At 32.2% G+C, this 26,215-nt stretch overlaps 1 protein-coding gene across 1 annotated transcript; it reads left to right on the top strand.

The window, feature by feature from the left end:
- Positions 1-1,284: 1,284 nt before the first annotated feature.
- Positions 1,285-17,302, top strand: LOC143076575 (uncharacterized). The gene is made up of 12 exons (XM_076252396.1): positions 1,285-1,418; positions 2,934-3,068; positions 4,095-4,174; positions 5,679-5,750; positions 6,807-6,960; positions 8,919-9,056; positions 10,781-10,857; positions 12,014-12,088; positions 13,010-13,148; positions 14,301-14,404; positions 15,391-15,514; positions 17,015-17,302. The coding sequence occupies exons 1-12, from the start codon at positions 1,382-1,384 to the stop codon at positions 17,272-17,274; spliced, it is 1,395 nt and encodes a 464-aa protein (XP_076108511.1). The 5' UTR covers positions 1,285-1,381; the 3' UTR covers positions 17,275-17,302.
- Positions 17,303-26,215: the final 8,913 nt, after the last annotated feature.

The raw sequence follows: 26,215 nt of genomic DNA on the forward strand, positions 1-26,215 counted from the left end.
CATTTTCATTTTAGGTATACTTTAATCAGCTAAGGCACACATATATAAATCTGTGTAAATAGTCATACAGTTCATTAACATGAGACCAACAGTTACTGTACAAAAATCACATTAATATAAGCCTAAAATCTATGTACAGTATATATTTCTAAAATGTATAGAGATAGTGGGTCATACCCATTGTAAGCACCTGTCGTCGGTCTATAATTTTCTTAGGGAGCTAACATTTGATGGTGTGTTTTTTTTGGGGGGGGGGGGAAGCTAGGATGACAAATTGTGTCCTGAATTTTAGTCCCTCTCCCCATAAAAATCCAATCGTAGCTCCGTTATAAAAAAATGTCATTTACATTTCTGATGTAGTAGATTATTTTTATATTTTTATATTTTGAAGCCCCATTGATCTATGTTCGATGACGTATGAAAGAGAGACAAAAGCGATAGATACCAAGACGACAATAAAAACTCGTCAGTCGAGAGAAAAGAAATTAACAACACTTTTCAAAGTTTATAAATACTTTCCCGTTCAGATACTGGCATTTCCTAAAAGCATCATTCTTTAATATCAGCTTATTAATATCCAAGCTTCCAAGCTGCTAATATCCAAGCTGCTAATTTCTCGCTACATTGAATACTTCAATAACGAATAGTCTTGTGTTCTTTTTATTGAATCTGATCGACCAACATAAATCATTTTAAACCATTATTAATTTGATTGAAATCTCTGTATTTAAGAGGAAAACAAATATTTAATTTCAGCACCAAAACAGGCTAGAGTGCAAAGGCTGAGATGTCTCTCCTTGTGATTTGATAATACTATAGCTACATTATTTTTGATCATGGTTTAATTTACTAGAGATGTGATATAAACTTATCAAGATCGTTGAAAACAAGAACAAGGTCACACAAACCAAGACATAATACATGCTTATCTTACAAACATTTCATTCACTTAAAGCAATCGACTTACTTCTTGTAGTAAGGCGTAAGCACTTAATTGAATGTAGACAAATGAAACATGGAATTATTTTTACCCAAAACTCCTTTCCTGCCTTTTTTTTTTCAAATTTCATCCTAGCCCCAAAAAGGCCAAATGGTAGCTCCCTTATCCCCTATACTCCTTCCCCATTCATATTGAGACTGAATGTTTTGTTTTTGTTTGTTACCTTTAATGTTCTCTGTTTGGTATATATTCCCTTACATGGCATTAACATTTCTTTGATATCAGATTGTACTGACAATCGTAAGTGCCAATGTTAACTTAGGCATTACATGAATACAATCGAAGGTCATTCTCTATGAAATCTGTATGTAGGTGTATAGGTTCTTCAAGGTCAAGATAACTGTTCTAACACGATAGTAGTTTCAATGCCTTAAAGAAATCATGACACTGATTTATGGACTTACTCTCAGTGTTTGTGGTAAGAACTCATTTACTTCATTATCAACAGTTATAAAAGAAATCAATATATAACAGAATGGAGATGTGGTATGGTGGCCAATGAGAAAACTATCTACCACATATAATTGAGAGTGTAAATGGGGAATATATGTATGTCAAAGAGACAACTCGACCAAACGGCAGATAACAGCCATAGGCCATCAATGGGTCTTGAACACAGTGAGAAAATCCCGCACCGGGAGGTGGTCCTCAGCTGGTCTCTAAATACAAATATGTACTAGTCCAGTGAAAATGGACATCACACTAAACTCCAAAACATATAAATGGACTAAAATTGTATAGTCAGATCGGCATACATAAAAATTTGTAAAGGTTCCGCGGAACCCAGTGTCTTGCCTACTTTTGCTGTCGATCGCAGGCTTAACATTAATGAGGGAAAAAATCAATAAAATGTTTCTCTTAAAACTATCGTTTTATTGTAAGAATCTTCTGTCCAAGTTTGGTAAAAATCCAGGATAGTTTATGAATCTAATAAATGTTTTAAAAACTTTAACTGTATGTATGTTAACTGAAAGAAATACTAAATCCATTTTTTACAGTTACACATGTTTAAAATTTTAACAAAATTTCCTTCTAGGTACTAGCTTTTGATCATAAACAAACTTCTGACAGAGTTTAGTACAGATCCAAAATAGTATAAGAAAGTTATTAAAATTTTAAAACTTTAACCACAGAGTGAATTTGTTGTTTCCTGACAGAAAATCTGAGTCCATTTAATAGTTAAATACGGAAAAAATGCAATTTTATTTTTACATAATTTACTTTTGGATACAATCTTATGATCATAAACAAGCTTCTGTCCAAGTTTAGTAGAAATCAAAGGTAGTTTAAGAAAGTTATTAAAATGTCAAAAACTTTAACCACAGAGTTAATATTTGTGGACGCCGCCAACGATGACACCGCTTTTTCGACTGAAGTCGAAGGCTCGACAAAAATAGTGTCTATCGTCAATGGCATTTACCATAAGTCTAAGAATGGTAGTTTTACCAGTAACAATGACACTGTCACAAGATTGTTTGACTCCAGAAACAGTTTGAATGTGGGGTGATGAGGGGTAAGTAAACATAGGGTCAGTTGCCAGGGACCCTCCTTAAATTATGGAAAAAATTGAAGCATTACTAGAACGGGTCCACTCTTGAACAGTCAACTGGCCTTCCTTATGCAATTTCGGGATCCGCCAAAGGACTCTCCAAAACACACGTGACCGACTAGTGAATATAATACTTATGTTGTTCTGATGTGTTTGACTCCAGAAACAGATTGAATGTGGGGTGATGAGGGGTAAGTAAACATAGGGTCAGTTGCCAGGGACCCTCCTTAAATTATGGAAAAAATTGAAGCATTACTAGAACGGGCCCACTCTTGAACAGTCAACTGGCCTTCCTTATGCAATTTCGGGATCCGCCAAAGGACTCTCCAAAACACACGTGACCGACTAGTGAATATAATACTTATGTTGTTCTGATGTGTTTAGTTTCAGTAATTTATGCTGCCAGTGTATGTGAAGATCACAGCACAAAAGCATGTCAGAGACTAGCTGCCATCAAACCAGACATGTGTCAGGACAACTGTACATCAAGTCTATGTCCCAGAACATGTGGTCGCTGTCGTACGTACAAACTAAATGCATATAGATATAGGAAGATGTGGTATAGGTGCCAATGAGACAACTCTCCATCCAAGTCACAATTTATAAAAGTAAACCATTATATAGGTCAATGTACGGTCTTCAACACGGAGCCTATGCTCACACCGAACAGCAAGGTAATAGGGCTCCAAAAACATTACTAGTGTAAAATCTTTTAAACGGAAAACCAACGGTCGAATCTATATAAACAACGACCAACGAGAATTCGACACACGTATGGACCACATCACCAAACGACAACTACTTGAACATCATATTCCTGACTTAGGACAGGTGGAAACAATTGCAGCGGGATTGACTGTTTAATGATACCAAATCTTCTCCCTTATCTAAAACAATAGTGTAACATCACACCATAGAAAGACACACTATAAAATATCGATTGGAATGGCTTATCTCAATCAAAAACGTAGTAACAAAAATGAACATTTTTGATGAGTTATGTTACTATCAATCTACTTACTCGTGCACAACACTCTCTTATGGGTATTTTGCATGAACTGTTTTTAAGTGAAGTGAGTTTAAAATATTTTTCTTTCCATGAAAATTTCGTCAATGTATTATGGATTTCACGATTTTGTGATTATATTGATGCAAGTATTCCAATTGTGTTTATGGTAGATAAAATACAACAAAAAGCAGACTGTTTTTTTTAAGATTTATATGAAAATGTTAGATAATAGGGTTATTTTAGTGAAATTCTAATAAAATATACAACGGCTTATGTGATGTTTGTTTTTGCAAATACAGCGTAATCTGCTTATTAAAGAGACAACCGACCACTAATTTTATGTCCCATTCAATGCATTTGATATAGATTGAACATGCATTAAAAGACCATGCACCTCCCTTATACGACCACTTTTTTGCTCTAACCTACGTAATCTTTTAAAACAGTTTGTACTGTAATTGTTTGCTTTTTACATGTATGCAAATTTATAATTAGTGTATCAAATTGTTTAGTAGTAGATGTTCTTGTCCTTTCAGCTCTGAAATGTTTCTCGTGTGAAAATGTCGATCATCCATCAGAGTGTAACCAAACAATCCAATGTGGTAGTATGTCTATGGTAAAATATTGAAATTTTAACTTAATGTGGGACATAACACTACAGGGAGATAACTTTGTAAATATCAGCTTATCGTTTTAATTACGTTCTATTGTTTTTAAAAGGTGGTACCAAACACTTTCACTAAGATTAATTTGGCTGGTTTAATTTTCATAAAATTTTGACAAAGTATTTACTTTGATCCTTTAACCAAAATATATAAATTTCAAAAATTTTGAACCAACCATTTTGTCAGAAAATAACACTAGTTATATAGCAGATTGACAAACACCAATTTTGATCATTGAGAAGCTTAACATTCTCTTTACAACACAACGTTATTAAAACGTTTGGCTGATTTTACAGAGTTATGATCTCCCTGTAGTGTTAGGTACCACCTTAAGGAATTATAAATCTCAAAATCAATGTTTGTCAAACTGCTATAATTTATCCGATGAAATCTTTCCAATGAAGTGTGTGATTCAAGTATTTTGAAACTTTCATTTTTTGGTTGAACCAAAGTAAATATGCTGTCCAACTTTAATGAAAATTAAACAAGCCAAATTAATTTTAGTCAAGGTGTTTGGTACCACCTTAACTAATAAAACAGCTTTTCTTCAATGAAACATTAGCTAATGAAGTGTATGTGTGCTGTTGCTGAGATCAGCCACAGCTTATTGTTGAGTTCTTTTTCCACAGTCTTTAATTTTCTATATTGTGTTTTTTCTATTAATGTTTTATCGTTGATTCTTTTTTCTTTCTTAACCATGGTGTTGTCAGTTTATTTTTCTACTTAGGAATGTTAAATAAATGTTCCTCTGGTATCTTGTAAACGTCTCAATTTTATAAAAAATTTGCAGCCGTTTGACTTGTCAGTTATAACTTTCATTATGTACTAAACGTTATTCCAATTTCATATATAGTAGGATAGTGGTTTAAATTTCTTGCCAATACCTTCTAGATTTAAAAAGTAAAATCCCAAAAATACTGAACTTAGAGAAAAATCAATTCGGAAAGTCCATAATCACATGGCAAAATCAAATAATAAAACGCATCAAAAACGAATGGACAAGAACTGTCATATTCCTGACTTGGTACAGGCATTTTCAAATGTAGAAAATGGTGGATTAAACCTTGTTTTATAGCGCTAACCCTCTCACTAAATGACACTTTGATGACAGTCTCATCAAATTCCGTTATATTTACATTGATGCGTTAACTAAACAGACACAATAAATAAAATAGTCAAAATATGGGTACACCAGTCATCATCGTATAACAATTTTAAAAGGAACAATTTCACAAAAACTGACATGAAAAATCCCGAATGACTTACGATGAAACAGTAGTAGTACTTTGCATTGTTTTCTTTTTTCAATTTGACTTCCACACTGTACAAATCTTTTTTTTAAAAATCCCTAAAAAATCTAAAATAATCAACAGCTTGCAAATATTTAACCAAATACAATGTAACTGATTGGTTTGAAAAAAAAAATATTCACAATTCAGTTTTATTTCTTTCCAGGCATGTATCGCAACTCAAACAGTAACACCACAGCTCGAGAAAAAGTACCAATTGAACTGTGTAGATAATACAGCAAGTACATGTTTATATACTCATTTTATTATAGCGATGATAGTACATTACTATATAATGAAGTGTTTTGATGTTGAATGACTTTGATATAGTTGAATACAATTTTCGTTTACTCGGGATGATTTAGAGCTTGACACAACTTTGGTTTTTATTGTAGATATAGTCTAAGACCATTTGTTGGGCTTGACACATTTTATTGCCTGTTGTATATTTTTATAAAACATGTGTTGATCTCGAAATATTTTTTTTTTAATTTGTTGTGGTTAATGTTTGCTGGTTTCTTGCATTCATATTTTATACGCCTGGTACAAATGTGAACAGTATATAACATCTATGAAATTGTCAAGACTCCTTATTTACAGATGTCGTAACGATTTTTTTTTATCAAGACTGTGTCTATAGTACACATACAATGTATGACCCACTAGCAATTGTATTATTTGTCTATGTTCAGAGGACTGTGCAATTTAGACCAAAACTCTATTTGGCAATAAACATAGAAAGATCATATCATGGGGGAACATGTGTACTAAATTTCAAGTTGATTGGACTTCAACGTGATCACTAACATCCTTCACCATAAAACTTTAACATGGACCAGGGCTGTATCATTTCTATGTTCAGTGGACTGTGAAATTGGGGTAAAAACTCTAATTTGGCATTAATTATTAGAAAAATCATATCATAGCGTTTTAGGGAACATGTGTACTATCTTGACGTTGATTGGAGTTGCACTCCATCAAAATCTACATTGACCAAAACCTTTAACCGGACACAGGACAGACGGATGAACGGACAAACAAACGAACATACCGAAAAAAATAATGCCTCAAATTTAAAACTTTAAATAGCATACTATATATCATACCGATGTCAACAGTTGTACATTCTTATATTCTACAAAGAAACTGATCATTTTGTAATCAACAAATTATGATGATGGAAGTTTTATACATGTACGACCTTGACTGGCCATACAGCCCTCGCACGCTCAGTAATAAGTTATTTAATGAATGATATCTAATTTCATTTTGGTCCTTTCTTGTTTTTGCATAGATATGTACAGACCTTTACGGCGTTGTTCCGAACCGTACTGTTCCGAATGTCAGGCGGGAGGTCGATTTGTTTGGAGGTTGCTGTGCGACAGACCTCTGCAACAAGTATGACGAACCTGATAAAATACCGGCGCCTACTGCGCATGCACAACATGGTATGCATCACCTTTTGTTATTAAATTATTTACAGACTGTTTAAAAAGTCGTCGAAAAAGATATAATTTCCAAACTTATAGATCTGTCATTCATGTATACACATCTAGTTTGTAAAGAGGTATCTGATTAGTCAAATGATAAATCTAGAAATATCACAATGTTGTTTTATTCATTTCATCGTTATTATATTAACCGAGACACATGTATATAAAAGAGGGGTGAAAGATACCAGAGGGACATTCAAACTCATAGATGAAAAATAAACTGACAACGTCATGGCTTATAAAGATAAAGACACATGCACAGACAAAAAATATTACACAATACACGACATAGAAAACTACAGCAACACAAACCCTACAAAAAACTGGGGTGAACTCAGGTGCTCCGGAAGAGTAAGCAGATAAAACAATTGATAAATTTAATTTTAATAAAACTGAGTTATCTCTTTGTTTTAATTCGTCAACATGCCATATTATTCGTGAAAGAGGTGGAACACACTATTTTATTGTTTGGAATGAACATTTTATGCTATCGTATTATATTCCACTTGTAAGAATCGCTCGTACATGTAACGACATATTAGATTTTAGCGAAAGAAATATATGTATTACTGAAAAATCATTACACAAGTATTTTTGAAATCACAAACTAGTCAAAACATTTACTAAATTTCATCATCAGTACAAGGACATTGTTCGTAACAATCAACATGCAAACATCTTATACGTTTAGGTATTTCAAATCCAATTTTTTATGCTAATATTCTTTACAAAGCACAAAAATGTTGACATTCACCTCACAATCTGAAGAAACATTTATAAACAGAAGGGATATAGTTCTGGTACTATAGTCGGGTCATTAACGATGGCATATTTTGACTTTTATTTTGATTTACTCTGGGTGCGGGATAAATTCGCTGTATTGAAGACCCATTTGGTTGTGATATTTCCGCTCTGTGGTTAGGTTGTTGTCTCTTTGACATATTCCTAATTTCTATTCCCTTTGGTATGATATTGAACACTCCTTCTTTTAATATGTACAACAATACTACGAATAATCAATTATTTAAGGAACAATGTAATATTTTTTCTGTCTATGAAGAAATAACATAAAAAAAACTTTAAAATAACACGCTACGCGGGTTATTCAGTGTGCATCACATTTTTTATGTTATTTCATATAGACAGACAAAATATTAAGGTAATTTCTTATGATTCAATTCCTAATTCCATTTCAAACCGGAGAAAATCATGAAAAAACGTTGATGACGTCATGGTCACATGACAAAATTATATCTATGAGCTGATAAATAAAACAACGTGAGCCAATCATAAGACGCGTTACATCCACTATTAAATTATTAAATGATGGTCGTAATGGTAACTCCTTCATGACAAATGACGATCAGAAATTCTCATTAAATGAGCTGAACGGTATTTTATTTTGCAAAACGATAAAACAAACGTATCTTGATGACGGTAAAAAATCGATTGATTTTGATTATTCAAATTAAGCTATTTTCAAAAATAAAGATAAAAGACGGACGAAAGATACCAAAGGGACAGTTAAACTCATAAATCTAAAACAAACTGACAACGCCATGGCTAAAAATGAAAAAGACAAACAAACAACAGCACACATGACACAACATACAAAACTAAAGAATAAACAACACGAACTCCACCAAAAAACTAGGGGTGATCTCAGATGCTCCGGAGGGGTAAGCAGATTCTGCTCCAGATGTGACAGATCCTGCTATAACATATGGTAATTTGAGATCATTTACAAATTACCATAAAAGTTCGACCAATTTTCGGTAATCGAAAATAATTATTCAACGCCCGACAGGAGAGAGCATTCTGTAATACAAAGTATATATATTTCAGTTCACACTAACGGTAATATTCATCTCAGCACACATTGTCATGTAATAGACTATTATAATATATTTCAGTTCACACTAACGGTAATATTCATCTCAGCACACATTGTCATGTAATAGACACAGTCGTCTGCCAAAATTTAGCCGAAAACAATGGTTGTCATCTGCCTTGCGTGTCGACATTGTGTCCTACAACCTGTGGAAAGTGTTGTAAGTTATTCTTTAAGCCATGCAAAAACATATTTGATATATAAATTGATATTCTTGACGATATAGTTATTTTATACATTGCATCACGTAATAACAAGTAATCCTCATTAGACTGCTTGCTCTCCTTTGTCTGCTTGGTTCTGACAGCTTGACAACGAGGTTGGAGCAGACTAACGCATGTTGCAAGGGGCCTATTAGTCAAGGTTTATTTTGAGCAGTTCAAATATGTTGTCAACCAGCTAATTAACTAATAATACCACTATCAAGTTCGTTTATTTATACCTACATGTAATCCGAATATGAAAACATTCGGATAGTAATTATGCATTACTAGGAGTCGAATCAATCATACATAAATATTAATTTTATGAATTGGATTACCTCTCATATAGCAGGGTTCTAAGTTCATAATTGATTGAAAATAGGTGCTTATTTTGTTTAATATATTCCGGTTGTGCAAATATTTATATTGAGTATACCAAATATAGTATCATGCCGACACGTCTTCTATTCTCTCTTTTTGTTTTAAATTTTTCGTTATGCTGGCAAATAAAGGTGTTATACCACCATTGATTTTCCCCTATTAGTCTTTGTTAAATTGGCATTTTATAAAAAATAAACTGTGCAGTATTTACCTTTATTTCAACCAAAAAATACTTTGCAGGAATAAAGTTTAATCCTTTCCAGTGCTACAGTGAAAATTTCACACTACATTTCATTGTATGTAAGAAAGTAACCATCACCGGAAGTAAACAACCCAAATTTTACACCATTATTTACTGGTTACCTGCTTTGGTAACTATGTAACGTTGACTTTCCAAAATATTTTATAAGACCATCAAATAAAAAAGGAATGATGCTTTCGGACACTCAACATACATGTGTATGACTCAGAAAAATTTAAGTGCATTGTATTGCAAAGTTAATTTTCTACAACTGTCAAATTCAAGGGAATGTTTTTTAGACCTACTTTCGTATACAACTGGATGTGACGTACCATGATTTAGTGGTATTACACCTAAACAATAGGAAGTTAAACCTCCGGGAAAAATGATATTTTAATGTAGAATATGTTCCTTCCTCCTTTGCAATTCCCTTCTAATGTCTGTATGTCTCAATATATTTGGTCAGTTTTGCTTTTATCAGTTTATAAACGTATATTAAAGGCTTAAACTGTCAAGCATAACGGACGGTGCAGTATTTGTTATTCTTTGCGAAAAATAGAACGACAAATTTAAAGACGTATCGACAGGATGTTATGTTCGGTATACTTCATGAACATATTTACACAACTGGAATATAACAAAATAAGCACACATTTTTCATCAATTATGTACAAAGACCACCAAAATAAAACCAGCCAGTAATAACCTATCAATATAAATAAAAATTAGACGACTTATACATTGTAAATAGACGTATTATATAACACTGTACCATGCAGACACACGAATAACACCTATCTAGATCTGTCAACGAGATAAAAACGAATGGTGCCGGTTATCATGCAGTTTTTACTAAGTAAATTGTAGTTATTTTGAAGACTTAAAAAAGTTTAATAACGTTGTAACCCACTGATGGTTAGTAAAATGGTTAAACGGCAGTAATATTGTAGCAAATACCGATGCAGAGTGGGAATCATTTGAATTTAACTTGGCTTCATTAGAAATTACTGGATGTTTTATATTTACACAGAGTGTAACAAAACACTTTTATTTTCATAGCGCTAACGTGTTATCAATGTTCGGCGATTAATAGCCCAGGAAACTGTTCCAGCAGAGTCCATTGCAATAGTGATGAGGTACAGTAAAATTTGAATAACTGATCGAGATTGTTTGGCATAATTCGAACATACAGTGAATCTTTCTACTGATTTTATCATCATCACAAACACAACATTCTCCTTTTCCCAAAATGAACATTATAATCATCTGCATTGAAGAAATGATTACCGACAATTCATTTATCTGACGAAAAACACCAAACTAAAAATGATTTGTGATAGAAAAAGTTTTGGATTGGTATGACGATAAAACTCGTGTTAAATATTTTTTATACTTCAATACATTATATCCATTTAAGGTGTTTTAAAAGGCCTTTGTTGTCCTTTTGCAGAAGACCCCGAACATTCATATTTCATGTTTGGTTTGCCTAAGCTTTAAATTAGTTTATCATATGCTGCATGTGTGGATAACTATGGAATTCTGAGCGACTGTCATACACGTAAGAGGTTAAGCTTGCTTTACAACCAGGTTTAATCCACAATTTTCAAAGACAATGCTTTTGCTAAGTCAGGAATATGACAGTTGTTTTCAATAAGTTTGATGTATTTCAACTTTATAATTTGACATTTGATAATAAACATTCCTTTTTGAATTTCCTTGGATTTCGGTATTAATGTTATTTTACTTTTATTTGTTGAATATTCAAGTGGTTTTTGTTGTTTTGTATATCTTTGAGTGTTGTGATGCCAATGAGATGTTTTGATGCGTTTCCCTCAGTTTTGGTTTGTTACCCCGATTTTGTTTTTTGTCCATAGATTGACGAGTTTTGAACAGCGGTATACTACTGTTGCCTTTATTGATAATATGAAGCATTGCAGTCTTCCATCATACAATATCTTACTAAGACAAAACGTTAATAATAAACAAAATAATGATGCGAAACATGTTGCGTCCAGTCTAATACTATATTTTTTAGCAATTTAATTCCTTTCAGCTAGGATTTGTTGTTTGGAAGCAAAGTTTTGTTTTACCTGCCTATATAAATGGAGGTTGAAAAATTATCTATATATGGGCACAGCTTTCAGAAATAAATACGACTAGACTGAATAAGTTTTATTTTCTTTGAGCCATATGCACTTGGATTGTTGCAAACCCTGATATTTTATACCGAACCAGTTAAGATTTGAAAAAAAATATCTTATAAATGTTATACTAGTATATTTCATGCTATAGGAAGTGTGCATTGCTGTAGAAACCCATCAATTTGATTTTCACGGAGGATACAAGCTTGGATGTGCACCAAAAGAGGTATTTTAATCAATGTCATTTTAAAAAGGACAACAACAAAATAGCTTATTTTAAAAATGTTTTCCCGGGAGTTTAACTTCCTATTATTGGGTTTACGGAGGTGTGCCAAAAATATGGGTCACAATTTAGCAAGATGTTATATAAAAATGACCTTCCTTGTTCAAGACTTGTTATAACATCCTATAGATATATTTTAATCTATTTTCCTATATTTTCAGGTATCAAACTAGTGTTTTATTTACGATATTATTAGATTTTTAAAGATATATATGATTCTAAATGCTGTTTTACCGGATAAAACATATATCTCCAGAGTTTACGTGAGAGTGTAACACATGCTCCCTTTAAGTTCGTTTGTACCTTTCGTCAAAATAACATATCACTAAAAAAACTGTTCACTTAAGATTAAATTATTTGATATCAAAGACTTCTTAAGTCTATATAATTCTAAGGTAACATTGAAAAGCCCTAAATTAAGACCAGGATTGTTTACCACACAAAATATTGGTAGGTCCTACAGGATCGAAACAAACACACGTATATATGGATAATAAACTGATACATATACTTGATTTAAAATTTCATTGATTCTATGGTTCTATGAATTAATTATTATTTTTTGGGTATAAATTTTTGTGGATTTCGTATGGGTATAGGTTTACAACGAATTTCAATGCTCGACGGAGTTCAAATATTCTAACGGCTTGTATCTGGGACTTTTATACTAACGTTATAATTGTCCCAGCTTGTACATGTATGTAGAAAAATAGGGGCGAAAGATACTAGAAAGACATTCAAATAAGCCAACAGAAAAACCACGAAATCAAATATCCACGAAAATACCATATCTCTTCCACTCCCGAGACATGGTAGAAAAAATGAATCTACAATACTTTAATATATCTTTTTTACGCATTTTAGACATGCAATAACTTACTGACGCGGGGCATAGATGGGATATGTTGTGACACTAACTTTTGCAACGGCAACTATGTACCATCAACAACTGTGGTTCCTTCTACCTCAACTGTATATGTCAATCATCTCGGAATGCCTACAGGTACCATTATTCATTCTTACATTCAATAAACGATTTGCTTAATAAAATTGAAAATTGAAATCGGGAATGTGTCAAAGAGACAACAACCGGACCAAACAGCAAACAAGAGTCGAAAGCCACCTGCGTGTCTTCAACACAGCGAGAAAATCCCACACCCGAAGGCGTTATTCACCTGGCTCTTAAATTAAAATGTGTACTACTTCAGTAATAATGGATGCCATATTAAACAACAAGAAAAATTAAGGTATGACATTTTTTAAAGGTAAAAAACCGCTTAACTTAAGCTTGATAATGTCAAAGTCGCACATTTTGATATTTATTTCTGAAAGGTTTATACGTGTTAAGTCTGATTTACACCTTCATAATTAGTCACATCAATCGTTAAGATGTCATTATTAAATTTGAAATGCTGAAAATAACTTAATATAAAAAATCTATGTAAATATGATGTAAAGCAAACAAACAATGCAACTATAAACATTGAGAGACAAGATATAGCACCCATACCATATTACAAACTTAAAATCTCCATAAATTGAGTGACAAGAATCTATCTATTTTAATAACATGAGCAACACAACGGATGCTACCGGTGGAGCAGCACCTGAAATCACCCCTAGTTTTTGGCGGGGTCGTGTTGTTGTGATGCCCTTATTTGAGACATTTTGTTCACGCATCTGTGTTTAAATAATGGAGTTTTGAGAGGTATCAAATCAGGTTCAATCCACCATTTTCTACATTTGAAAATGCCTGTAACACGTCAGGAATAGGACAGTTTTTGTCCATTCATTTGATGTGTTTTATCGTTTGATTTTGCCGTTTGATAAAGGACTTTACGTTTAGAAATTTCCTGAGAGTTCAGTATTTTTTGTTATATTTTACTTTTCACGGTTTAAGTGGAATAATTGTTATTTGTAGATAATACATCAAATTTAGTACTAGTAGCGGAAATTATATGAAAACGCCCATCTTATTATTTATTTCTATTTTTTTATTGATCTTTTTGGTGTTCAAACTACAATGCATACATACATTTTTACAATAAATAAGTGAATGACATGATATTTATGGCATTGTTATAGTGTTCATATTTTACGAATAAGACAGTAAGTCTTAATTATTTTATATGTGGGATATTTTATGTCTACACAGGTTGTCATCCAGATCTAATAAATGGTTGCCCTGTTGGATTTTCTAGAGAACGAAACAGTTGCTACAGCATTGGCCGAAAATGGAAAACTAGGACAGACGCCAAAGTAAGAATAACAATATACAGGACGTTTAACACTATCTTAATCTGGAAACTAAATACAGTGTTCAACATATCATGTTTGGAAACTTACTGTGGGTTCATTTTTATTTATTGGATACCAATTTTCGTGCATACAGGTGACAAGTTATAAAAATATTCAACGACTTGTACATTTTCTATAGACTTAAGCTTGTATACTGACAGTGGAAACAGCGAAATTTAAATTATCAACGAAAATTTTTCCTCAATCCACGAATATTAGTTCTCACTTAAATGACTGATTTTACAGTACAATTTTGATAATTTTAGTTTATGTATAAACCTTCTGCAAAATATACAATTCCTTGAGTGAAACTATCGGAGCATTCAACCGGACGGACCATGTACCTCGAATACATTATTTCACCCACCGGCAAAGTAAAACAATATACTATAAAGTTTTCGCTCAAAAACTTTATGAAGAAAAAACATGTCCCTTTGAAAAAACAACGGACGGAGGGACGGTGGTAGCAAGAATATGTCCTGCAAAAGCTTCATGCATTTTAATTATTACTCGAAATAGTAACTCCTTATAGGAACTCAGGTAATTCGAAAGGATAATTAAAAAAGGCAGTTTATAGAATCAAAGACGTTGATATATTTTAAAGATTTGGGACTGCAGTATACCTCAAGCAATTTTAGACACATATCTGATATAATTGTGTTATGTATTGCCTTATCAATAGAATTATATATACTGGTAATTCATATCTGGGACACCAACCTATTTCTTTCTAAAGCAAAAATGCACTAAACACCAAATTAATAAAGCAGTGTAAAACACAGATAGATACTTAATCATAAAAACAGATAAAAAACAATGGAAACAGAAAGCAAGAATAAGATGTTATACCGGGGTATTCGCCTCACGTATTTATGTTAATATTGCTAACTTTTATTGACCAAATTGTTGCGCTTCAAAAAAGTTTCTAGAATTATTTTCTTTTGTAGAATGAATGTTTGAGAAATTGCAGCAGACTTGCAATTATAAGCAGCGAAAGGGAAAACGAAGATATTACACATTTTTTACAACGTGTTTCACATCATGCAAATGCTTTCAATGGAGTGAATGAAGGTTGTATTTTCTTATCCCAGGCATAAATGAGAGGGGGAGGACCTTTATTGGGACTCCCGGATCCTGTGTTTATAAACTCGGGATTTCGGGAATGATCCTTTCGGAATCCGGGAATTCATTTTTTTTTTAAATTTCGGGGTGTCGGGATTTAAATTATTTTAAATTCGGGATCATGTTTGTAAGTCCTGAATTTCTTAATTAGGACCCGATCACCTCCCCCTCCTCTAGATTACCTAAGCCAGTATTTGGCACAACTTTTGAAATTTCAGGTCCTCAATGCTTCTTTTGGCTTTCTAACTATTTTGATCTGAGCGTCACTTATGAGACGAAATGCGCGTCTGGCGTATCAAATTAAAATCCTGGTACCTTTAACTATTGTATTATCTGTCCTTAAAATATCTTATATATTTATAAAATGGTATCAAATGCATTTTTCTGAATGAAATATATTGTTTTGCAGAAAAAATCACATCAATTTCACGTGAATTTAAATTCATGTAAATCTCATGTGAAATTTACGTGAATTTCACCTCAAACGAGCTTTTACGTGAAACTCAGTTTATGTGAGTTTCACATGCATTTTATGTGAAACTCGCATGAAAATCACATGAATTTTGTTCACGTGAAATTCACATGAATGTATGAAATAAATTAATTCAAACAACATCTAAATTTTCAAATTTAAGTAAAATCATGATAAATACCAATTATTTTCTATTTAAAATTTCACGTGAAATTCACATATGAAAATTTTCACGTGAACTTCATGTATAAGCTCGTTTGAGGTGAATCTCACGTGAAATTTTTCATGTGAATTTCATGTGAAATTCATGTAAAATTCACGTGAACTGCCTGCGTACTACCTATATTTTTTGTTTTGTTTTCTAATAGAAGGTACAATATATTTGGAAAATAGTTGACCATTTAACCACATTTTTTTGAAGTTTTTTTAGGTTTTGATATGTTCTAAACAGCAACATTATTTGTTTTGTCTCGCATTATTTTATGCAAATACGCTAGATAAGACTACGACGTTGATGTTCATTAATTAATACGACATAATTGATAATAAGGGTTCAAACTCTAAATTTTTCGTTAACCTTTGTCGCCTCAGACAGCAAGTACGTGTATCACGTTTTCTGCATGAAGCTCAATAAATTATGAAAATCGTTCAGAGACACTATATTTTATTTTGATCGCCACAATCTATGCTTTTATTATAACTGGGGGTGGATGGTGGGAGGGCTCAGTGGTGGCATGTTCTAAGTAGTCGAACGACTGTATAATTAGCCTATCAACGAGGTTTTGAGTACTAATCTAGCAAATGACACTTAGATCTGCTTTAACTAGGAGTTTCAGATTTCCGACTTAAGTTCGTAGGGTCCACTTAGCACTCGGGTTTTCGCAATCAATAAAAACTGACCGCCATGAAGTGGAGTTTTACACTTATCAATCAATCAATTAATCATTCAATCGAAGTTTGTTTGTAACTTTTTTCAGATTATCACTATTGGATTGATGCTCATAGAAAGCACGGTGGTAACAGCCCATGGTATTGGCGCAGTATTGGTTCTAGTTTGACCTACTCCCATTGGAGAAACGGATCGCACCATCACCAAAGTCATTATTTGGAACATTGTGCCAGTATAGGTAAAGGGGAATGGAATCATCATTCTTCTCATGGATATTACTGGGATCATCATAGCTGTAATGAAAAATTTGCTGCACTTTGTGAATTTCCCCTAGGGAATGATCCTTAACTTTCCTGTAATAAAGTTTTCAACAGTGTTGCCTTTTTAACATTTTGATTCCAGCGCCACTGACAAAACGCGCTTTTGGCGTAAATATATTTTTTTTATCCTGCTATCTATGAATCTATGCAGAGTTTAATTGTAAGCTTGTTTGTGTTTGAAACGTTCAAGGATATTGATGTCACTATAATGGAATTGAGTACAACTGCCATACTGTGAGAGGTTAAGCTTGTTATAAGACAATGTTTAATCTACAATTTGCTACATAATAAAATGCTTGTGCCAAGTCAGGAATATGAAAAAAGTAAAATAAAAAATAAATTCAAATTACAAGGAAATTTCAAAACGGAAAGCCCCTAGCCAAATGGCAAAATCCAAAAATCAAACACATCAGACAAATCGATAACAACTGCAATATTCCTTACTTGGTACAGGCATTCTTTTCCTTTCGTTTGATGTGTTTGAGCTTATGATTTTGCATTCTGATAAGGGACTTTCTGAGTTTTATTTTCCTCTGAGTTTTTAGTTTTTTTCTGGTTATTAGTTTTTATCATCACATATGCAGCAACTTGTACAGTTGTATAGAAGTTTGGTGATTGTATATAATGTTTTCTTATTTGTATAGGTATCGAAAAGGATCATATTACTTCTAGCTTGTCAGATAATCAAACAAATTGTTTTTCTTTCTAAAATAAAATCAGCTGCATTCTGCGGAAATATTTCTGATATTTACATGTATGCTTTGCATCTTCGTACTCTATTTTGGACTCAAAAATATTTCGATTTTAGCGAATAAAGTGACTCTTTTGTACATCAAACGTGCGTCTGTTGTGCAAAATTTGAATCCAGGTTTCAATGATGCGATTAAAATAATCTCATTTACTTGTAAATGATGTATTAAGATTTTATTTCGTTGAATACATGAAAACAGGACATTCAGTATATCATTTTTTTCTACACATAAAATGTTTAACTCCGAAACAGTGGTTACATCTGGCTACACGTCTTTGTAGAGAAAGGGAAGTATGACCCGAACGATAATTCTGTATGGAGTTTGCTATAATGTTATAAAATTCATGTTATACTTCATTCGTCAAATGGACAGAAACTCTTCATCTTTTTGCATTGATAAATGTTTGTATTTTCAAGATATGAATGAAATAATGAAGCTTGAACTTTAAATTTTCCGTTGGATTTTATACTGTGTCTGAACTTATATCTAGACACCAGGTACGGGAATTTCTCGCTACATTGAAGACCTGTTGGTGACCTTCTGCTGTTGTTTTTTCTATGGTCGGGTTGTTGTCTCTTTGACACATTCCCCATTTCCATTTTCAATTTTATTGAAAAAGATTGAAAACAACATATTTAATAATTTCTTGCGTCCGAAGCGCTTTTCTGGATTTACCTTAATAAGGAACGATCAAAGCCAATATTTGAAATCCGAAGATGTATAAGTACCGAAACTGTATGCCAAAAATGCCTAAAGTAAATAGCCAAATTCATCTAAAGCCAACTTTGCCTGAGGGAGTTGAAACCTTAGTTTCTTAATAATTTATAAATTTATACACGTACAATTTTAGTAAAGTTTGTTAAATCATGTCAGTACCGAAATACTGACTACTGAGCCTATGATACCATCGGGAACTGATAGTCCACCAGCAGAGGTATCGACCCAATGATGTTAAAAATTGAAAGCAACAGACGCTTAACAAGTTCTTGCATCCGAAGCGCTTTTCTTGATTTACCTTCATCAAATTGACTTGATTTATAATGTACGCATCAGACACTGTACACATTGTTGTGTAATAAAATTTATTTGGTTTATTTTCAATCTGCTTTGCAACTCTTATTTACACGTGAAAACGTGGAATATGTTACATACTGAAATACTAGTATTAACGTCTCAGAAGAAAATCCATAAATATAATATTACACGAATAAGTGAGGCCCCTCATGGGGGGGGGGGGTCCTAGTAATCACATAATCACCATTTTTTTGCCAATATAATCACATAATCATTAAATATTTGCTTATCTTTAGTAATCAAATAATCATAAACTAAAAATACAGTCCTAGGTAATCAAATAATCATGAAATATTTGGCTTAATAATCAAATAATCATTAAAAAAACGGCCAAGTAATCACATAATCAAAAACCCCATGAGGGCCCTCATAAGTTTTATACATACCAACTAGATATTAGATTAAAGCTTAATTTCTGAACTGTGCTGCATTACCGTAGTGCTTAAGAGTACTCTCTGATTTTTTGGGACGTTTTTCGTATTTGGCACAGCATTTTGGAATTTTGAAGCCTCAATGCTCTTCAACTTTGTACTTGTTTGGCTTTATAACTATTTTGATCAGAGCGTCACTGATGAGTCATATGTAGACCTTTGGTAACTAATTTCAATCGATCATAAAGTTATAAACGTTTTATGTTTTCATCCTGCTAGAATCCATCTATAATAAATTGTTCTGTATTTCTAAAATAACATTGTTACAGTTTTTAATTTGAATTATTGATTTTTAAAGTTTTATTTGTTATAAAAACAAGTTGATTGAGATTGGACAAGGATAATGATTGCTTAAGCTATCAATCAAAGTAATTAAGTTGGTTTAAAGCTGAAATTAGGGATGTTATCATCTTTAATTCTTTTTATTTCGTATACTAAATACTTTATTATGTGAAACAAATTGACATTGTTAGAATATTTAAACCTATCATATCGATTTTAATGACCTGACACTGTGTTTGATAATGTTATTGAACCAATACGAAGAATATCCGTTAGAATCGTTGGTTTTATATATTTGGACAACATTGTTCTTTGAATAATCATCAACAAGAATCAATTGATGATAAGAATTCCGAGATTTGAAATTCAACCATGTCAGCTCTTTAAATCTATTTGCAGTAAGTGTTAGTATTGGTGCGTTAAGTTTAATCCTGGCAGCTCTTTTCTGCATCTTAACAATTCTTAGAAATCCATCTGCGATACAATTTCCTCATATTTAGCAACAACAATCAAATATGGGCAGAATATATGCATTAGAAAATAATTTTCTAGTTCTAAACTCTAGATATTTCTAAATTTTTGATAACAGTTCAAACTGTGTTTCAACAGATGTTATTGGGTCATCTTGTATTGATATATTAAGTTTCTGTTAGATATCTTTTTTAATTACTTCCAACCAGCATATATAGGTTGTGTTTTTAAAGAAATTATAACCAGTTTGTTGTTTAAACACCATTTATTTATAGTGTCTTCATCATGGTTTAGTTATTTTTTTCTCTCTCTTTCTTATCTATCCCATCGGTATAAAGTGTTGAATCATCAGCATATATGCCAATGACTGAATTTGAGGCCTCTAACGTTATATCATTTATGAATAAAACGAACAGTAGGGGACCGATTTTAGATCCTTGAGGAACCCCATATTTAATTATATCAGAATCTGAAGCTGTATTACTTGAGCACTCATTTTGTGATCTATCTGAAAGATTTGACTTGAACCTTTTCACTGAATGATCTGAGACTCCATTTCCATTTTCATCACGAATGTAACCAACACTGACTATTAACCGGGTTTGTACATTTTTGTATAAACATGAGCAAAACGACGGGTGCCACATGTGGAGCAATTTCTGCTTACCCACCCGGAACACCTGAGATCACCCCAAGCTTTTGGTGGGGTTCGTGTTGCTTTCTATGTTGTGTTTTTTTGTACTATTATTTGTCTATCTTTTAATTTTAAAGCCATAACGTTGTTTATTTATTTGCGATTTATGAGTTTCACTGTCCTTCTGGTATATTTCGTCCATCTTTTAAAGTTGTTTACAAGATATGTATCATAATTCATATTGCTGAAAGTCATGGTAGATGGAATTTCATTTTAAACTTCAGGTTTTCAATATTTGAGTAAAGCCCAAATTTCTTTATGTTGTTTGTTATTCTCTATATTGCCTGCTTGAAATAGCGCTAGCACTGTATAGATTTTTTAAAAATTAATTTCCTACATTTATTGCGCCATTAACGGAAGTCCCTTCTGCGTTGGTATACATTTCTCCTTTTCTGATCCTCTTTTACCTCATCTGTTATTTGGCTTTACAGCATTTGCTTACTCGTCCAGAGCACATAAAATCACCCTCAATATTGGTGGCGTTCATGTTGCTTAGTCTTTTGTTTTGTGTGCTTTGTTTTGTGAACTATTGTTTGTCTGTTTGTATTTTTCTTTTTTTGCCATTGCAATGTCAGATTATTTTCTAATTATGAGTTTCAATATCCGTTTGGTATAACTGCCTCTTTTACTAGGATATTTGAATTAAGAAACTAAATCAAGTAAACTTATTTTTATCTTGCGTCACATAAAAAATACTTTTATTATATTAAAAATACCACTGCATAAAATACGATAGTATATTTCTCCACGCTAAACAATAATAATTCAAAATCATAATGAGAGTTTGAGTTTGAGAGAATGTATGTGTATTTATACTGACGTTTTACACAAGATTCGGTGGTGGAATCTATGATTTTTAGACGATTATCATTATATATTGTACCTTCCGTGTTGACCAACTTTATCTTTTTGAGTTTGCTAGGGTCGTCTTTTTCGAGGTATTACGTTCTTTAAATTATCGAACGCATAAGATTAGAACGCAAAATAGTAAACAATGACAAACAAAGTGGCACCATTGTTTTGTTGCCATACATACGTAGAATGAAAACACCTGGACAATATAATTGCAACGATTATCTACCATCTACCCCTCCCTATTTATTCAATTGTTTTGTTATCATTACTTTTAAGTTTTGATAATTATATAGTTTTACATTATAATTCAGCCTTTGACATTATTTTTCAAATGCTAGAATATGTTCGATAGTCATCGATTTCAAATAGCCATTACTTTGTTTTTCGTCTAGCAGCCCCAAAAAAGTCGGTTAGCCTGGGAAGGCTTAGTAGGGGGTGCTAAAGACTTAAAACAAAAAAGAACATCTGGGGAGTTTCACAAATGGTTCAAAAACAGGAGCAAACACCCAACAAAAAGCAATCTGGAGGTTCACACATAACCTTTGTTTTCATAACACGTAAATACAAATTATCTATTTTGTAATTGCAGCAGGAAAGATCAATATATTTTTGACATTTTAACAATGGTTTTCTTCCACAAAGATGAGTAGCATCTTAGTTTATAGTTATTGTTGCTATGTATTGTATGGAACGTACTTATGTATGCATCAGGTATAATATTGGGAAACCAAAGTATTGTCTTGATTTATTCATTTTGTAAAAAGCTTTTCTCTGTCCGTATCTTATAATTAAACCCAAAGGTAACAGTTATTATTAATTGATTAATTCGTCGTATAGGCTTGATGATGATTAAAGAGTTTTAGATACTATATAGATAGACATTTATTTATGGTTGAAGGCCATATCTTAATGTTTGATTGAAGCTGATTTTTTTCAACGACTCCTACCAAAAACATTCGTTTATTTATACTGTCAAAGAGAGGCGAAAGATACCAAAGGGATATTCAAACTCATAAACCGACAAACTGACAATGTTAATGTGTCACATGTGTCACCTAGTGATTTTGTAAATATTTAGCTTAATTTAAAGTTAAGAATAATTAAGCTAAGTTTGTTGTGGTGACAATAGTCCAAATATGAGAGACAAACACAAACGAAATAAAAACGATTGTTTGAAACAAAGATACGTACTGCATTGATATTTCTTTCTTTTTGTTTTCTGCATAGATGACCTATAGTTGTTAATTTCTGTGTCATTTTGGTCTCTTGTGGAGAGTTTTCTCATTGGCAATCATTTATATATATAGGCACTATACCGAGAAGCGTTTAGTATAGTCATTTTGTTCTATTCAAACGAGCAAATAAAAAGCAAATAATATGTTTAAATCTGCTTTGTTAGTCAAACCAAAGCAGTATTGACAATATAATACTTCCATGGTCAAACGATCAACATTAGAATTGTTGTTTTCAAGAAACTAGCGCAGAATAAGCAAACTGATATGGCTTGATTAAGATTTGACATGGTTCGGTTAAGTGTCTAGAAATTCATCATGGTTTGATCAAGTTTGTCATGGATTAGATCCAAATTAATATAAATGTGTTTGAGTTCAATATATATTGATACTCGATATGAAAAATGTCATGTAATAATCCGATAATAACAAATGATATGAACAATAGTCCTATTTCAGGTCTGAAAAGATTTATAGTAAAAAAATAACAGTTAGTTCTGGCTATATAAAAGGGTTTAAGAATACATTAAGGATGTTTTTTTTTTAAATAATTCATACTGTAAACTGTATGTAGTGTACACAAAACATTCATATCTCTATTTAGTATCCCTTACTAATATTTCTACTTGCCATGGTGAATCCTTTCATATACTTGCTACTTGACTTAATGGAACCAGCCATCTACTAGCCATAATTTTAAAAAGCAGCTACATGTATAAGAAGAGGCAAAAATATCGTCATATAAACATTGCAGTATTATTATACTCCTTCTTATTAGCAATCAATTACATATAGCTATAGATATACTAGAAAGATGTGTTGTGAGTGCCAATGAGACAACTCTCCATCCAAATAACAATCTATAAAAGTAAATTATTATAGGTCAATGTACGGCCTCCAACACAGAGCCTTCGCTCACACCAAACAACAAGCTATAAAGGACACAAAAAATTACTAGTGTAAAACAATTCAAACGGGAAAACCAACGGTCTAATCTATATAAAAAACGAGAAACGAGAAACACATATAAATTACATAAACAAATGACAACTATTGTACAACAGATACCTATTATTACGAGCGAGTGATTCAACTTCTTCGTTACTAGCAGGGTAAATGAACTTGATATATAACTTATATCATAATAAACCTGCCAAATCTTTTTTTCATCTCGTCTCATGTTCGATCCTTTACGTAAATGAGAAGGTGCGTGAAAATTCTTTCTTGAAATAGATAACTGTATTTACCTAAAACCAGTATATATACAACCGATATCCGTTTTATAAACACATAGAATATTTGTTTCAAAGTATTGTGTGCTTTGTTTTATTTTGAATATCAGTAAGAGGTAAATATGTATATTAAGCTTATGTGTATTAATCCTTAAGATATTAAACTCATAAATTTAAGTTCATGATATGATGTCAACTATGACATAAAAGTTCATACATATGATGTTACTACCCGCAAACTGAATCTAACTCTCGTCTGTATTGATTTTTTTTTTTTGCAGCAACATTGATCTCTTGATGTTTTATTCATTTATAATTGTTCTTTCCATGCTTCTGATTTTTTGGTATTGAGCTACTAGAATATATTAAATTGTATACTAATCAAGTCAGTTTCATAAACTGGAAAACATTGACAATGTGGTATCTGTTATATTTTACCTGTTGCTTTCACGATTTAAGCTTTTCTCGTTGTTCAGTTATAACCCTTTCCCCAAAATTTATTTTTTTGATGAATTAATCCATTTCTGTACAAAGGGACTTAATTCATTTTTAATAGATTTTAAAAAGACATTCTTAGTCAGTTAGGTTTCTTTGATATGCTGATTTTAGCAAAGTACTTTGATTTTTGATATTGGACCATAATATGTACAATGTATATGTCCAATTTCATTTTTTCAGTTCTTTGACCACATTTATTATGTTTGTTTTGTGTCACAAACCTATTCTGTATCAAATATTTAGTCACAATCACAATTCAGAGTTAGTTTAAGCTTAAATGTTGTGTCCATACTTGCTCAACTGTTCAAGGTTTACATATGCAGAAAAATCCGGTTTGCGGTCAGTATGACCGCCTCTTGTTTCACCTTATTATAAACGTGGAACAGATATGTGTCAAGATGTGTAAAATATGCATAGTTATTCGTCTTACTCAGTTATTGTGATTCCTCATCATTTAACAATGTGAAAGTGTTTTGTAAACAAAGTTGCATAGTGCCTCAACTAAATTCTGATTGGCTACTCTAAATTAAGGCTCATTTAAGTTTTCAGATACACATATAGGATGCATTTTTATTTCATTAAAGTTTCTTTGACCGTTATGCTATCACTGTCAAAAATCCTTCATAAACTTTGAAGTTTATTCCATTCTACTTTGTCAAGGAAAATGATAAAAGTGACGACATGGTTTCAACCATGAACACGTGTTACATATTTTCACTAATGAGGGTAGTAATGCCCTTTAACGTCAAGCGTCAATCAGTCATTTTCGACTACCGTTAGCGTCAAATTGGTTATAATTTTACCGTCATTCCTCAAAATAGCCTTATCGTGATTCGTCAGAGGTTTCAAAGAATTATCGTTACCGTCATTTTTGAAAAAAAATTTAACGTGATTAGTTAAAATCAGTCGATGTTTTTATCGTTTAAAAGAAAGTGTACATTTTACTGTCATACACCTAAAATTACCGTGAACGTCATTTTGCCAAAAAATTTACCGTTATTCGTCATGAAGGTACCCCCATTATGACCCTCATTATTTGATGTGCTGAAGATAAATTTACGACATAAATGTACCTGCAGAAATGAACTGTTCAGATGCGAAAATATTTTTTACATTAGCATCCTGTGGATGCAATTATTATAAAGTTCTAAAAATATTTAGACGAAGAGTCAACAACAATGTTAATGACTTACCAACATTTTTATAAATTCCACATATTTGTTTAAATTTTTCACATCTGATACGTAACATGCATATTCAGAACAATTGCATAATATAATTAGGGTTTTGAATATTGTCTGCAAATTATTCATAAATCAATTAATTAGCACGGTTACTCATTGATGAGTACCTATTGCATATTATGTATAGATTCCATAATGTTGTGTAGTATATTCTGGCATAAACTAGTTGTATCACAGTTATGACACAGTCGGTGATTTGAGGAC

The sequence above is a fragment of the Mytilus galloprovincialis genome, chromosome 5, assembly GCF_965363235.1.
Source record: "Mytilus galloprovincialis chromosome 5, xbMytGall1.hap1.1, whole genome shotgun sequence".
Taxonomy (NCBI): domain Eukaryota; kingdom Metazoa; phylum Mollusca; class Bivalvia; order Mytilida; family Mytilidae; genus Mytilus; species Mytilus galloprovincialis.